A 17720-nucleotide genomic window follows, 5' to 3' on the forward strand; every position below is an offset into this window, starting at 1 on the left:
CAAAGAAACATACAAATTTTTGTTTCCTCCTCATTATTGTTATAAAATGGTTGAAGAACAACGATGTACAGAGCACAACCCAGTGCAGATTGCATGACATAAATCACATATTAATTAATCTATATGCCACTATGAAGGAGCCACCAACATTCCGATGTCGATGTCGCAACTTCCCGAGCACATTCTGAGTGTCCACCGTGAACTCAACTTGGAATAGGAGAACTCCGTGAGCAGCGCCGGAAGGTTTAGGTCGAACCCATGGGGTGTGTGGGAAGAGGCAGCACCGCCGCCAACGCCGTTAGAGGAGGAAGTGAGGGCATTGCCGTTACTGCAATGATTTCCACCATCGTAGTGGCAACGTTTCCACCACCCATTGCAGGTTGAAGAAGAACATGTATCATTATCCATTAATTCTATCACAGTTTTCAATTAAAATTTGTATTGGAAACAGTTCAAAAAAATTTTACTCAATATAATACAGTTAATTGATAATAGTGTGAGAGACATTCGGAATCGTAATCCCCCAATATGCATTCTGGAAAAACATTCCCCACCAATTTGAGAATACTTTTTCCCTCTAAACTATTTCATAACATTATTATTCGTTATGTTTATGTGCAGTTACAAGAAAAAACATGATTTATTTAAGATCTTAATTCCTTCCAATTCTTAGAGAAGAATCAAGAGGTTTGTTGTTGACAGTAGCAAAGATCCTAGCAATCTCTAACTGTGTGTTGGCAATTATTTCAGTTCTCTTGAGATCCATTTCCCCTCTCTTGGCCTCAGCTTCAACTCTCATTCTCTCTATCTCCTTCATTGTCTCCATTCTTCCTTCTTCTGACCTTATCATGGCTTCTGCTAACCATCTTAAGCTTTCTCCTATCTCCATATACTCTTTCCTTCTTCTCCCTCTTCTCTTCTCATCATTCACCTTCTTCTTCCTCTTTTCCTTCTTATTGCTGTATACTGCTGGAGTGCTGCTATCTGTCTCCAATGGATTCTTCCTACATACTTCTTCACAACACTTTTCTCCTAACACATCTTCCTGTTAATCATCAATTTGTATCTATACATCATTATATATCTATCATAATAATGTTCATTTTATACTGTTTGATAAAAATCATTGTGTATGATAAAGTTATCAATTTATTTAATAAACAAGTCACATTAATGCCAAAACATCAATCTAATTAAATCAGTCATAATCCCACAAAAGGAAATACATCTTTTCACAAATTACGTGAAAAATCGCAAACAAGAAGTATACTATTTATAACTTCTATTAATTGATAGCATGAGGAGTTTTATTAATTTCTATTTTCTATTAGATATTTGGTATTTTCACTAAATATTTTATGTTGTTTTTCCGTCGTGTTTTTAAAATACATTTATGAATATGGTTTAAAATATATTAAAAATCTTTTTATACATCAACATCAATATATTATAAAAGCTTAGATAAATAATAAAAAAACTCAATCGAGAATCTAGAATCAGAATTTTACAGTCAATATCAATATTTCTTAATAAAATTTCTCTTCCATAAATATTTCTGCAAAATTAAAAAATAATCTCTTATCAAAATAAACTAAAAGCATAGGAATTTAAAGAAATTATAAGAAAAACATCAATTATATATATATATATATATATATATATATATATATATATATATATATATATATATTTTTTTTTTTTTTTTTTTTTGTCTTGGTTCATGAGAAATTTATCCAAATAAAATTAAACAAAACCACAAGCTAATTTTTAAACAACGAAATTCTTTTTTTTTTTCTCTATTACGTATGATCACAATCTTATTCAATATGTTCAATCCCTTAAAATAAAACAAAAGAAAACTGCGTTGAAAATTTACCTTGACAAGCTTATCATCAACCCCATTGGATCCATTCGAGTTCTGCACAACTGCAAGTGGCTCTGACGGCGGCGACTGTTGCGGCGGTTCTGCCGACGAGGGTGGCACCGCGAGCGGCGGTGGCGGTGGCGAAGAGAGGAGAGGGCCAGTTCCCCTGAGAAGAAGATCGAGGCGCGAATAGAGAGGCCAGGAGGAGGGATGTTCTGCAGTTGCCGACTCTGATCTGTACCTCTTCTTCATGGACTCCACCTTGTTCTTGCACTGTGTGGAGGTTTTGGGTGACTTGGTGCAGTTGGCACGTGCTGACACGTGTCGAGCCACGTCCTCCCAGTCATGGCCCTTGAGTTTGGCTCTGTTTCTGAGCACCCATTTGGCTTCATAGGCTTCAAGAAGGGTTGACACTGCTCCTTCACTCCATTCATCTCTCTTCACTCTGTCACCACTTCCAAAACCCTTTGATCTAAAACCACTCTCTTCCTTGATTGGGAGAGTGTTAGAAGGATGGTTGTTGTGGTCTAGGTTAAGGTTTTGGTTTTTGTTTTGTTCTAGGTTGTGGTTGGTTGTTTCTTCTTTCTCCTCCTCCATCATCCCTTGCTGTTTCACTCCCATCTACTAAAAGTCTACAACTTTTTATTTTTATTTTTATCCCACAACATCATCATCACCCTATTTGCAAATGGGTAAGGGAAACCACTAGCATTCGAATCTAAGGATCAACATATAGTGTTACCATATAGGAAGGTTATAAATTAGTCATATAAATTATAGAGTGGTTGGTTTTGAATGATCATCAGAAATTGTACAAAAATATGGTATTAAAGAAAATTATCCTAATTCATTAAGAATGTAATGTTGGGTTGGAATGAAGTCATGTTTGTGAGTTTTAAGAAATTAGATTTATGGGTATTTGAAATCTTGAATGGGATAGAACAAAAATTTAAATGTTTTTAATTCTAAATTTTGACTTAAAATTAATATTTTTTTAGGTCAATGCATAAAAAAAAGTAATAATATTTGAATTAGGAAAATCATATTTATTTATTTTTAATGTTTATAAATTTACAATTGAAATTTTTTTAATTTTACTTCAAAGTTTAAAAATTAAAAATATAAATAAATATAGTTGATGCAATTGCAAATATTGAGAGTTGAAAGATAGTGGGAGGAAAAATGAGGATTAGTGGGAGAATGGCAAAGGGAGAAAAAGGATACACTTTTGTCAAAAGAGTTAATGATGTTAACTTGTTAACCTTTATTTTTTTTTTGTTTGGGGGGTTTTTTTGTTTTCTTACTTTGTGGGTGAAGTTAGTGGGAAATGTAGGGTTTTTATTGCTTGGGTTGAGTTGTTTGGCTGTTAGCGTTGACATGAAGCCAACCAAAGACACGAGAGATGGTAGGAAGAGTGGTGGTGGTGGGTCATTCACGTGCCTCTGTCACCCTTTCTCTCTCTACAATCCTGTTCACCCAATTCTTATATAACTCTTTTACTTATATAAATATACTCCTTTTTACTACAAAAATATTTTATCACTTATTTATTGATATATCAATTAAACATGATAAAAAAACGTTTGAAAAGTGAATTAAATTTTCTTTTAAGAAAATCTTATTATTTGCTTGCTTTTGTGGAATTTTGTTTACATTGTATTGTGCTTATGACGTTTTTTTCATACAAAATCATTGAGACTTAATAATTTCTACATGGATAACGTTTTACGGATAGTAAAAATTAATTTAGAATTATTTGTTCACAAATAATAAATTATCACAATTTCAAAGAGACTTGATGCAATTTATCATATAATAATTTTTTTTTACAACTAAAAGAAATGAATGTTAGAGATTTCACCTTAAATGAAAATAATATTGTATTTTAATTTAGGCTTAATAACTACTTTTGTCCCTTCAGGACGTTTTTGTTAAGATATGTCAAATATTCTATTAACGGATATTAGACAATCAAATATTGTGTTAGTTATAATTTAGATATTATTATAATTTGTGCATATTTGTGCACCTGTTATTCCTTTAATAGATGAAGGATTATAGAATCCTTGTGTATATATATGGTACTCTACTTTTTGAAATAATCATCAGAATTATTCTTTAAACCTTTTCGTATGGTATCAGAGCCAAGTTAGAGCCTATCCTAGTGATATTTGTTGTTTGTTGGACATATTGTTCCACTCGCTATTGGGCCGCTATCGGACCACCCATTAAAAATGTCTAATCCCACGCTCGAGATGTATATACATCGGCGTGAGGGGGTGTGTTAGAAGTCTCATATCTATTAGAGATAAGGCCAATTCATACTTTGTAAGTGGGTGCAAACCTCACCCTACAAGCCGGTTTTGTGGGGTTGAGTTAGGCTTAAAGTTCACTTCTAACATGTTCAAAGTTGACCTATCTTTTAAAAAAAGTTTAAAAATGTCCTAATTTATTAAAAACGGTTCAAGTTAATCATTTTTGTTTACGACGTTAAAAAGTTAATTGTGCAACTGTCTTGCTAGCCAAAACTTAATGAGTTGTCCACTTCTTCATTTGCATGGCATGTTGAGGAAAAATGAATTGTCAATTTTGAATTTAAAAAAAAAGTTGATGAGGTGGAAATATTTTGACATAGGGTTACAAGAAAAGTAGTTGAATCAAGATGAACGTGCCAATGAAGGTTTGACATGTGGCATCCCCTTTATATCCCAATTAGGGTTTCAAAATTGTAAAGGGAAAAGTTGGTTGCCTGCACCGCGAAGGGATTTCTGCGAATTAGTAGAGGCACTGCATCTGGTGTCTTGAAGCTCACAGTGGCAGGATGAACTCTTGTGGTGGCTGCATCAAAGCTTACGATGACATGGTGGCGCAAGAGACGAACTGCACGAGACTAGGTTATGTTCTTCTGTAGGTGCGAGACACGATTAGGGTTTTGTTTCGCGTGGAGGAACGCTGGTCTCGATTGGGTTTTGATTTGGTGCTAGGATCTTTGTTGGTATCTATGATTTGGTTCCGTCTACAGGTTAACGAAGATGGTGAGGAAGAGGTTGCACCATGGAGACAAACTTGGAGGTTGGCGATGTGGCGGCTTGCGATGAAAGCGTGATTCTGGTTTGACAGAATTTGATGGTTGATGTAGACAAGTCGCAGTTACGTTCTGTTTTCTGGTTGTGGGTTTCGCGATTTGGGGGTTCTTCCTCCTGGTTGTTGATGTGCTCGCGTCATAACATTTCCACCTCATCAACTTTTTTTTTTAAATTCAAAATTGACACGTCATTTTTTCTAAGCATGCCACTCAAATGAAAAAGTGGACAATTCATTAAGTTTTTGCCAGCGAGGCAGCTACACCATTAACTTTTTAATGATGTAAGCAAAAAGGCTAACTTGAACTATTTTTACACAAATTCATACATTTTTAAACTTTTTGTAAAAGATAATATCATTTTGAACAAACATCCTGGTTCGAGGGACAAAAATAAATATTAAGCCTATAATTTATAAGTAAAATTAATGTAATATTTATTGATTTTATGATATTATGTTGTTTACATTTTTTAAGTTTTATGTCATTATCATCAAAATTATATTAAACAACCCAGAAATATTTAATTTTATATTAAAATTTATTACTTTTGTATATTATAATCCAATCATTATATATTTGAGATATTATTCTTAACATAATAAAAGAAAATGAAAGAAGAAGAAAATGTTTAAATTAATTTAAGGTTTAATCTCATCAGAAGTCCTTATTTTTTTCTGAAATCTTAAATAGGTCTCTCTTCTTTTTGGCGTATCAATTGGGTCCCTATTATTGTAAATTTGATTCAATTAGAGATCTGCCGTCAAATTCACTAAACGGTCATTTAATATTTGGTGACGTAGCATCCTCAGTTGAATGAATAATGACATGTGGCATTAAAATTGAATTATTTAAAAAAAAGTTTATGGAAAGAGGTGATATCAGATTGTAGAAAGGGCAAAGCTGGAAAGATTAAAAATTTTAAGGGTTGTCTGTCTTTATCCATCTTTGAAAATGGGGTAGGTGATAAGTTGAAAATCCATGGTAGTCAATGGTAATCAATGAAATCACTGGAACCACGAGAACCTTGACCAATAGTAGAATCAGGTGAAGTTGCAACATGCAAAAATCTATCAGCATCCATAAATTATGGATGTTTCAAAAGATGTACATGAACCATTTTCCTGTTGCCTAGAAACTCCTCCAGTGGTGTCTTCAACATAACCTTCGATATTTATATCTGAAATGAGTCATGAGTTCCAGATTCACTAGGTGAAACATCTTTTGATGAAGAATCATCGGGAACTTTCTCCAGAAAATCACAACCACCGTCTTCATGAAAACCTTCTTACACAGTGTTCATATCTATATAAAATATGTCATCGTCGTCATCACAATAAAGTGTGAGTTGTTGCTGCATTCTGAAGATTTGGGGCTTTCTGAAAATTCCATTAGGGTTTTAACCGGCACGTATTGTCTCTGCATTCTCCTCACCGTTCAATTTCTCGTTTTATTAAAGTGAACAAAAATCAAACCTGGGGAGTGAAGGTTCAGGGTTTGATCCTTGCTCCTTGTGTTGTTGCCTCCTTCGGTTTTGGCGCTCCCTCATGGCGGATAACGTGGAAATCGATTCGCCCTTCGATTGCCAACCCTTCAAACCTCGCGATCGAGTCGTTCGGGTAACGCCTTTTCTACGATTCAGAGAAATAAAGTGTGAAATCGAAGAAAGAACCAAGGTTATGCAATTCATTATCGATCTCTTGGAATCGAATAAAGAATGTGATTTTTCCCTTCAAAGGAACCTTAATCATAAGAACCCAACACACGATCTAGCGATTTCAAGCATAAACGCATAATTCTTAAAACCCAGAGAAGAAAATTGAAAACCCAGAAGAAAAAAAACGCATTTCGATGAGAGGTTTGAAGATTACGGTTCTGGAACGATGAATAATCTGTAATTTCTTCTCCCTTTGCTTTATAGATAGAAGAAGAACCCCACCATCTAAGAACCCTAATCATAAGAATCCCCAATTTTTTTTCCGTTTTAGTTGCATATCAATTAAAAAGGCAGCCCTTAAAATTTTTGATTTTTCCAGCTTTGCCCTTCCTACAATCTGATATCACCTTTCTTCATAAATTTTTTTTTTAAATAATTCAATTTTAATGCCACATGTCATTATTCATTCAACTGAGGATGCTACGTCACCAAATATTAAACGACCGTTTAGTGAATTTGACGACAGATCTCTAATTGAATCAAATTTACAATAATAGGGACTCAATTGATACGCCAAAAAGAAAAGGGACCTATTTAAGATTTCAGAAGAAAAAAAAATAGAGACTTCTGATGAGATTAAACCTTAATTTAACCTTAACTTCTAAACAATATAATATTATTGGACGTGATAAAAATAAATATATTAGATAAACGAAATATAATCCCTAAAGTTTGAAATATAAAGAGTATATTGGAAAGTGTTGATCCCCTGAGGAGCACCGGCCAATGTGCAAGCTTCACTAAAAAATGAGTAGCTTTGGTTCCTTCAACGTCCTTTCTTCTCTTTGTCTCTCTCACGTATGCATATGCTTTTATGTGTCTTTTGAAAGGTCTTTTGGTGATGCACACTCACCCACTACCCCTAAAGTTACGCCCTAATGCCTTCCTAATAACGACTCTCATAGTCCTAAGGAATCATAGTAGGCCACACCAACACTAAACCTAACTATTTTTCTACTCTCTTTTTTAAAGATAAATGACATTTTAACATCCACACTTTTTTTACTTCAAATGTTACTTTTCACTGTTTTTTATTTTTTTTATAAATAAAACAAATTTAATTTTTTTAACTATTTTACCTTTATATAAATATAAGTTTAACGTAATTGTCAACCGGTGTCAAAAGTTCTTTTTAACAAAGGTTAAAGATGGATCTTTCTATGGTTAAAGATGGGTCTTTCAAATTTGCATCATAAATAAAAAGATATTATCACTTTTCTTTTATACGTCAGCCGAATACATTGACTTTGGGTGTTTGGTATCCGATCAGATCATATTCTATGCTTTTGAGCCATTGAAAGAGAGAAAAAAAAAACTTTAAAAATTCTCTTTTTTAACAAAAGTTTAGAGAAAAAATATGGGTGAAAATCTCTATCTTCAAAGGAGGATTTTACACTTTCGGACTCAGTCATTTCAACTTTGCAAGTAATTATGATATTCTTTTGAAATATATTTTTGAAGAAAATAGGCTAATTTTAGATTTTCTATATGAATTTTTCTAATCAGATTATTTTAAAAAGGAAAGATTTTATTTATTTATTCCTTCCAATGCATAAATTCTACTTTGTTTTAAAAAACATAAGTGGATATTTAAAAATTATTATTTGTACACTTGTTTTAAATTCAACCAAACTTTTGTATAATTTATATCTCTTTACTTAATCTCAATTACCAACTAAGTGGAAGTTGGGTTAGAAACCAAGTACTATTGTCCTGTAGGGTCTTGATTTCCTTATGCATAGCATCTTTCCATTCAGGACCGTTTCTAGCCTCATCATAGGAGCTGGGTTCTTTGCTACCAGTTATGGCAAGAGTGTATTTTAAGTGTTTATTATATAAAGATTCATAAGATAGTGCATTAGTGATAGGATAAGGAGTTTTCAAACTATTTTTGATGCATAGGGACGTAAATGAGGACTGGTTAGCTTGATGTATGTAGTCCTTTAAGCATTCAGGAGTCCTCTTAACTTTGTTCGACCTTCTTTGATTGTGAACTTCTTCTTCTTCTATGAGATCAGTGCTATCAGTACTAATATTGGTGTTCTCAGCAGGGGTTTGATCATTTCTTCTACCCTCAACCAAGCTCTTCTCATAGCTTCAAGACAGATTATCAAGAAAAAATATATTGTCTTCACTATCATTACAATTAGCTTTATTGTTTTGCTCATTTTTGTAGGGAAAAATGTCTTCATAAAAAATAACATTTCTACTAATGAAGATTTCCCTATTGTTGATGTCAAGAATAAAGTAACCCTTCACTCCGTTTTTGTAGCCTAGAAAAATACTCTTTCTAGCTCTAGAGTCAAGCTTATTCCTATTACTTTCTAAAGTAGAAGCAAAACACACGCAACCAAAAACTTTTAGGTTAAGATAAGTAGGAAGATTATTGTGTAGAACATCATAAGGAGTTTTATCTTTAATAACAGGAGAAGGAAGTCTATTTATCAAGTATATGGCATGAGATAAGGCATAAGACCAATAAGCATAGGGAATGTTAGATTGAAAGAGTAAGCTATGGGTTATATTCAATATATGTTGATGCTTACGTTCCACAACAGAATTTTGTTGTGGAGTTTCAACGCAGCTTCTTTGATGTTCAATGCCATAAGAGTCATATATGTTGGAACAATTAAATTTAGGTCCATTGTCAGTCCTAATGATTTTAACAATTTTATTAAATTAAGTCTTAATTTTTATAATAAAGGTCTGTAGTAATTCTCTAGTCTGACTTTAATTATGCATAAGAAAAGCCCAAGTATGTCTACTACAATCATCAACAATAGTGAGAAAATATTCATGCCCATGGACAGATGGAATGGAGATAAGACCCCATATATCACAGTGTATGATATCAAAACAGTTAGCAGACAAAGAATTACTCTTAGGAAAGGGCAATTTGTATTGTTTGGCATAATGACAGATATCACAAGTATCATTAGAAGTAGTTTGAACATAAGGAAAGGTCTTGCATATTCTTTCAACAATTTTGTATCCAGGATGGCCTAACCTATAATGCCACAAGTTTATATTTACATGCCCATAAGAGAAAACAAAGCTAGGTGTGAGATTTCTTCCAAAAGATTGCAGGTAGTAAAGTCCCTTGTAGACATTAGCACATCCAATCATCTTCAATGTGGATTTGTCCTGGATTTGACACATCTTAGAGGAAAAAGTTAGTGTGCAGTTTATATCTCTAGTTAAACTTTGGGCAGATATAAGTTTGAAAGTAAAATCAGGAATGTATAAAATATTAAAGATAATGAAGATTTTAGAAAACTGTATGGTTCCTGCATAGTAGGTTGTAACAATAGAATTGTTTGGTAATCTAACAGATATAGGCTTGATTTTATAAAATGTAATGAACTGATTCTTGTCATGGGTCACATGATCAGTGACCCATGTGTCTATAATCCAGGAAAACATACCTTGTCTATCCTTTGTAGTGCCTTTATGTATTTGGCTAATGCTATGAGCAGGATTGTCAACCTCTTCTATTATTTGCAATAGTTTCTACATTTGTTATGGGGTGAAAGAATTTTCAACAGAATTGATGTTATTATGTTGGCTGGTCTGTGGTTCAATAGAGGCAGTGCATGCATTGGCAGAACCCCATTCACTGTGTCCCATCTTATCTTAACTATTACTATCACTCTTTTTATACCATGGTGAATAATCATGCTTAGAGTAACACTCATTAACTGTGTGGTTCATTTTATGGCAATAGGAACATTGTTTCCCATAATTGGGGTTTCTTCCTCAACCTCTCCCTTGGCTACGAGGTCCAAAACCACGTCCATGAGCCTTTCAATTTTATTGGCCAAAACCTTGATTTCATTTTGATTGGTGGGGCTAAAGACATGTTTTTCTTGCCTTTCTTGCTGCATAATAAGCGAAAAGACACGGTTAATGCTGGGTAGAGGTTCCATTAATAATATATGTGTTCTCACAATATTATAGCACTCATTTAGAACTTTCAAGAAGCAAATAACATGTTCCATTTCTCCGTATTTATGAGAAACCTTAGACAAGTCACAACTGCAAGGAATCTTGCAACTACAGCACGGAATGGGTCTAAGAAGTTCTAATTCTTCCCATAGGATCTTCAAATCTGTAAAATATTGACTCACGCTCCTTTCTCCTTGTCTAATGAAATGGATTTCTTGAAGCAAATCAGAAAACTTGAAGTAATCACCTTTGGAAAACCTTTCTTTCAATTCTTCCCATAGTTCTTGAGTATCTTTCACATATATAACAGTTTCTGCTATTTGGGATGAAAGGGTTTTGATGATCCAGGACAACACCATCATGTTGCTCCTTTCCCAAGAATCAAAAATAGGATCATCTCTTTGAGGTTTCTTGATCCCTCCATCTATGAATTTTAACTTTTTCTTGGAGAGGAGAGCTCTTCTCATATTTCTGCTCCAAGAAGTATAATTGGATTCATTAAGAACTTGAGAAATAAGGGAGATACCTGGGTTCTCTCCATGATGAAGATAGAAGGGGCTGGAAGGGTCTGGAAGGGTTATTGAGTTGATTTATGTTCTCCATGATAACAAGAAAAACTAAAAGAAAGGATTAACACCAAGAAACCAAGAAAATTAAACGAAGCAGAGGTAGAGGCAAAACAGGTACAATACATGCTCTGGTACCATATTAAAATAAGGTCCATTGTTGTCTATAATAGAGGCCCAAAACTGATGGCCCACGATGCGTGAGACAAGAGTCTCATTCGAAGCTTCATGAGAAAGAAAGAGCATGAAGTCTCCATGGCTGCATTAAGAAGAAGAAGAAGAAGAAAGTTTACAAAATTCCCTAACCGAAACAACACAAAAACTCAAAAATGATGGCCCACGATGCGTGAGACAAGAGTCTCATTCGAAGCTTCATGAGTCATATTATTGCTCTAAGAAGTAATATATAAAAACATTAATATTTTCTAATGTCGTTTTCGTTATAAAATTTTCCTAAATCATTAATGTTCCAACTCCATACCGTACGAATAAATATCTATTAAAAACATTTTAATACTCAAATCAATAATATCATTAAGTCGATTAACATAACAAAATCTTCAATTTACAAGAAATATAATCACTTATCTCTTAATCACTTATATTTATATAATTTAGAAATGAAATTTAATTAAGATTAACCTAACTACAACCTAAAAACTAATAAATAATATATATATATATATATATATATATATATATATATATATATAAAAGTGTCCTGTATAACGTGATCAATTAATATATATTTAACTAATTGATTGCTTACTATTTAGTAGAATTGTCCTGTATACAAATAGTAAGGGAACGAAAATGTTAATCCCAATTAATGGGTACTCTTGGAACATTGATCGTCCGATAAATCGATCAACGATCGATCATTTAATATTATTTACAAATCATAGGATATGAATTCATCATCATTGCTATTTATTTTAGGTTTAATGTCTCCGTAGGTCCCTATTTTGGTCATGAATTTCAAATAGGTCCTCTTTCTTTTCGGCGTATCAATTGAGTCCTTGTTTTTGTAAAATTGAATCAATTACAGGCCTGCCGTTAAATTGGACAAACGACCGTTACAGTATTGGTTACGTGGCATGGTTCAGTGCAGTTACTAATCAGACGTGGCATTTAAAATGATTTTTGTATTAAATAATTGGTATGCACAGATGTATATTAAGTTTTGGGTAAGGACAAACAAGGAAATTTGAAAAAATTAAAGGGCAAGACGTTTTAATTGAGGAATGCAACTGAGATTGGGGAAAGAAATTGAGGGTTTTTATTATTAGGGTTCGCGTGAGAGGCCAAAAATCGCGATCCTAGGTTCGAGCTGAAGCGACAGAGTGCATGCAGGGGTTCGTGTCTCGGTAGGTCAGGTGTGGGTCCTTTTGTTGTCGTGATATGTTTTCATAATAGGTCTGTAGATATATTTATGTTGTGTTGTGCGTAATGGAGGACGCTATTGTGTGTGTCTTCCACCATGGAGGAAAGTTCATTAATGATAGTACCCTAAAGTATGAAGGGGAGACAACAACTTTGTCCTTTGACCCTGACATGTGGAGTTTTTTTGTGGTTGTCAGTGTAGTCAAAAGTTTAGGATATGAGAATTTTAAAGATTTATGGTACTGTTTAGGAGGGGGTTTAGTGTTGGAAAATAGATTGGAACAATTGATTGATGACAGAGGTGCCATGCATATGGCTAACTTAGCTAGGCTTAATGGTGAAGTTCATTTATACGTTGTCCATGTAGTTTCTGATCCCGAAGTCATTCATATGCTTGAAGACATTACTAATGATGAAGGAGAAGTTGAAGGTAATGGTACAGTACAAAAAGAGGGTGAAGAAGATGGTGATTCTGTTCAAGTGAATGGTGAAGGTGATGGTGACTTACAAGAGGTGAATGTTTGTTAAGAAGATGGTGACGGTGTTGAAGTAAATGGTGTAGTTGATGGTGACTTACAAGAGGTGAATGTTTGTGAAGAAGATGGTGACGGTGTTGAAGTAAATGGTGTAGTTGATGGTGACTTAGAAGAGGTGAACGAGGGTGAAGAAGATGGCGGTGCTGTTGAAGTAGAGGTTGAAGGTCATGGTCACGTACAAGAGTTGCATGAGGTTGAAGAAGAGCAAGAGTTGAATGTGTGTGAAGGAGTTGTGGAGGATGAAGTTTATCTTTGTAGTTGGAGTACATCTACTGAAGAAGGTGATGTACATGGAAATAATGAGTGCTTAGAGGGCCTAGTAGATGTGAGTGTTGAATGTGATATAGATGGTGATGTAGATGGTAATGTCGAAGTAGAAGTAGAATTAGAAAGTCTTTATGACAGTGATGATGATCGTGATAATGTCAGTGTTGAATGTCATGATCATGACGATAGAGGATTGTTAGATTTTGAGTGGAAATCTGAGGAATTTCTTAGTGCAACAGATAGTGATGAAGAGTGACACATTGGTCAAGGTCCAGATATTGGTCAAGGTCTAGATTCAGTCCAACACCAAAATGTGACACATTGGTCAACAATATGAGTGAGGCTTTCAACAGTGTCTTGGTTCACACCAGGACTAAACCAATCATAACAATGCTGGAAGAAATTAGGGTATACATAATGCAAAGATGGGCAAAAAATAGGTCTAAGATACAATCATTTTCAGGACCAATTTGTCCAAAGATCCAGGCCAGATTTACAAAGGAATCCCAAGCAACCAAGAACTGGATACCTAGGTAACTTTCTTCATAACTTCATAAATGTTTATTCATTCCTTGGTAAACTTTATGTCAGACACTTAAATGTGTTGTTTATTTTTTTTTTTTATTTCTTTATAGCTGGTCAGCACACAAACTCTTTGAAGTAAGACACGTCTCCCAAAGTGGAGAAAAATTTGTTGTAAACATAGACGAGTTCTCATGCTCGTGCAGGAGATGGAGCATCACAGGAATTCCATGTTGTCACTCCCTAGCCGCAATGAAGTTTCTTAATATTGATGGCCAGCAGTTCATTCCGGCTTGCTTTCTAAAGTCCACCTATGAAGAAACCTATGCATCAATCGTATATCCCATCAACGGAAACAACATGTGGGACCTAACACCATATCTGGATGTCATGCCTCCTAGGAAAAAGGTTATGCCTGGAAGACCTAAAAGGAAAAGAAGACTGGAGCAGTGGGAGATCAGAAAGGATGATTCACGAGTGAGCAAGGGTGGTTTGCGGAAGAGATGCGGGCTATGTAGGGAGGTTGGGCACAACAGGAGTCGTTGCCCCAAAGCAACCCAAGAACCAATCATGCCATCATCACAGTTATCTGAAGTGTGTATGAATGACCAGGAAGCTCAACTATAGATGTGTGTATAAATGACAATGATGCCAAATTTAAGGATCTTATTATGTAATAGTCTAAGGAACAAGGTTTATGGTTTTACTGCTATGTAATTTAATGAATGACAATGATGCCAACTATGTATGGTTTTCGATGTATTACAATGTTTTGGATGTATTACAATGACCAGGAACTATTTTGTCAATGACCAGGAACTGTTTTGGATGTATTACAATGTTTTGGATATATTACAATTTCCTTCTTTGACGTCTTATATAGAAGTGAGGCCGAACGGTATCGATCGTAAAGGTCGAACGTTGGAAGGCAGGGAGCACATGTTAGGGGCTGGAAAGTGTACAAGAGAAGAAGGTGTGGGAGGGAGAGAGAGGGGGACCGAACGCTAGAGGGAGGACGACCAGACCGAACGTTTGGGAACACGGAGGTAGTTGGAAGAGCGATACAGGAGGGTGGACGACCAGACCGAACGGTCTTCACCACGGAGGTAGTTGGAAGAGCGATACATGAGGGTGGACGACCAGACCGAACGGTCTTCACCACGGAGGTAGTTGGAAGAGCGATACAGGAGGGTGGACGACCAGACCGAACGGTCTTCACCATAGAGGTAGTTGGAAGAGCGATACAGGAGGGTGGACGACCAGACCGAACGGTCTTGAGCACGGACGTAGTTGGACGAGCGGTAGACAAGGGAGGACGACCAGACCGAACGGTCTTCAGCACGGAGGTAGTTGGAAGAGCGATGCAGGAGGGTGGACGACCAGATCGAACGGTCTTGAGCACGGACGTAGTTGGACGAGCGGTACACGAGGGAGGACGAGCGATAGACACGGTAGGACGACCGGACCAAGCGTTAATTATTATGTAACATTGCTGTGAATAAAATAAACATTAAACAATTTTCAAAAGGCCTTAAATGCCACGTCTGATTAGTAACTGCACTGAACCATGCCACGTAACCAATACTGTAACGGCCGTTTGTCCAATTTAACGGCAGACCTGTAATTGATTCAATTTTACAAAAACAAGGACTCAATTGATACGCCGAAAAGAAAGAGGACCTATTTGAAATTCATGACCAAGATAGGAATACGGAGACATTAAACTTTTATTTTAAAAGAGTGTTCCTCGTTTGAAAGAGTAATAGTTACACCTTTGTTTTATAATGTTCCCTTTCTATCATCACCATTTTTTATATCAGTCACTATTATTGAAATCTATTTTTGCATTAGTTAATGTGATCAGTCTGTGTCAGTCTGTGAATTGATATAGATCCAGCTAATAATACAAAGTTTGATTTTTTTTTTTATGTAATATTGAGTTGAAATTAATTTACGTGAGTCTTATCTTTTGAAAATGAGAACTGAAATTTAGTTAGGTCTACGTAATCTAATAAAAATTACTTTTGAAATGAAGGGTTAGAAAATGTGTTATTAATATATTAATTTACATGAATTAAATATGAAAGCATAACTACATTTATCTATTTTTATTTACCTTTTATAATCTTTCTTATACTAATATCATATTTCTATTTTGGGATGTTATGTATACAATATTACTGTGCAAAGAATATTATTCTGCTATTACAGCTGTTATATATACACTCCCAGCTGTTATATAAACAATATTTCGATCAAATATCTGTTCAATTATTCAAATATTCCTTCATGCTTTATATTTTATTGTTATTTATCTGAATGTATGTATCAAGTAAACAAATTTATGAATTTAAGAATATAAATTTTTAACTTTCGTTTACCTATAAATATTATGTAATTAAAAACTTTCAATTTCATTAAATACATATATTAAAAAATTTAGTTTATGTATTTTTAAAAATATATAATAAATTAAATAATTTGGAATTTGGGATGAAATTTGAAAAAATCTTGGTTTTGAATTATGTTAATTTTATAAAATATCAATTTAATTTAAAGTTTTAAATAAATTATTTTTATAGTATTATTTTTTTTACAGCCAAATGGTTATATCATAGAATATAATACAATTTTAATTTCATAACATATTTTACTATTAACAAATATATTTTAAAACAATTAATTACCCTTATTTTATGGTGATGCTCCATATTTGACAGTGTAGTAAAGGAAATTTGGAAAAGAAAAGAAAAAGCAACTTTTTAATTTATAATATAAGATGATTATAAATTATACAATAAAATTTTCAATTTAATAAAATAAAATATGAAAAAGTAAAACGCTAGAAGGAGGGCTTGAACCTCCGACCTTGTGGTTAACAGCCACACGCTCTAACCAACTGAGCTATTCCAGCTTATTGGCTATTTGAACATTGTTTGTTTTATATTTATATATATATATATATATACATATTTGTTGATATTTATTTTGTGAAAATTATTTCCACGTGCTACTATCGCTGATTATATTGAAATGTTATTTTACAAATACTTTAAATTCTTTTCTTTTGTACAGTTTTAATTGTTTGTATTGAAGTGTAAGTGTTACTGAAAATATAAACACGCGTATCCTTTCCATCTGAATAAAAAAATAACATAAAAAAATTAAAAATAAATGTTACGTGTATAATAAAAGGTAAAATGAAAAATAAATATTATTTCAATAGATACGAATAACAGAAAAAAAAAAATAGACAAGCTTAATTTTCTTTGCTTGTTTAAATGTGTGAAAATTTGTAGAAGAGAAAGAAAAAACTATCATAATCATTATACTTATTATATTATATTTTAGTATAAATTTATTATTATTTATTGATTTATCACATTCTTTTCATTTTACCTTATTTTTGGATGGAAATGTTTTGTATATGATAAAGTTCATTGAAATTGTTATTTATTATTTATAATATCCCATTTCAATAGTTTAAATATATTTAAGCAAATATTACATATTCAATTTAAGGAAGATGTAACACAATTTGGTGTAGTTTGAGTAGTGGTTAATAATGGCCAGCAACGAGTTCATTAGAGATTGGTTTCTAATTACGAAGATGGAGATGATGATAATTTGACGACATCTAATTAACTCATATGAGTCTAACAAGATCACCATGTCTGTCACTTTTTTTAATTAAATCATGTCATTTGACATTATGTTAATTTAACGAGTGAGGTCCATTAAAACAAAATAATTGAGAAACTTATTTGAAAAAAATCATTATAAATAAAAACCAACTTTAGTTCTTGTTTTCAAAATTTTTTTATTTCATCTCTCTTAC

At 33.6% G+C, this 17720-nt stretch overlaps 3 protein-coding genes and 1 non-coding gene across 4 annotated transcripts; 1 reads left to right on the forward strand and 3 right to left on the reverse strand.

Moving 5' to 3' along the window:
• Nucleotides 1-451: 451 nt before the first annotated feature.
• LOC124837841 (uncharacterized) lies at nt 452-2712 on the reverse strand. The gene is made up of 2 exons (XM_088108609.1): nt 1877-2712; nt 452-1045 (listed from the first exon to the last, which is right to left on the reverse strand). Exons 1-2 carry the CDS (start codon nt 2483-2485, stop codon nt 653-655), a joined length of 1002 nt encoding a protein of 333 aa, XP_087964735.1. The 5' UTR covers nt 2486-2712; the 3' UTR covers nt 452-652.
• A 7658-nt stretch (nt 2713-10370) lies between these two features.
• On the reverse strand, nt 10371-11211 carry LOC148202559 (uncharacterized). Its single transcript, XM_088109654.1, has 2 exons — nt 11135-11211; nt 10371-11079 (listed from the first exon to the last, which is right to left on the reverse strand). Exons 1-2 carry the CDS (start codon nt 11209-11211, stop codon nt 10371-10373), a joined length of 786 nt encoding a protein of 261 aa, XP_087965780.1.
• A 2482-nt stretch (nt 11212-13693) lies between these two features.
• LOC148202560 (uncharacterized) lies at nt 13694-14509 on the forward strand. The gene is made up of 2 exons (XM_088109655.1): nt 13694-13893; nt 13996-14509. Exons 1-2 carry the CDS (start codon nt 13694-13696, stop codon nt 14507-14509), a joined length of 714 nt encoding a protein of 237 aa, XP_087965781.1.
• Nucleotides 14510-16722: 2213 nt separating this feature from the next.
• TRNAN-GUU (transfer RNA asparagine (anticodon GUU)) lies at nt 16723-16796 on the reverse strand. The gene has a single exon. It is a non-coding gene; the product is annotated as a tRNA-Asn (tRNA).
• Nucleotides 16797-17720: the final 924 nt, after the last annotated feature.

This window comes from Vigna umbellata, chromosome 3, assembly GCF_029865625.1.
Source record: "Vigna umbellata cultivar VRB3 chromosome 3, Vumbellata_1.0, whole genome shotgun sequence".
Lineage (NCBI taxonomy): Eukaryota > Viridiplantae > Streptophyta > Magnoliopsida > Fabales > Fabaceae > Vigna > Vigna umbellata.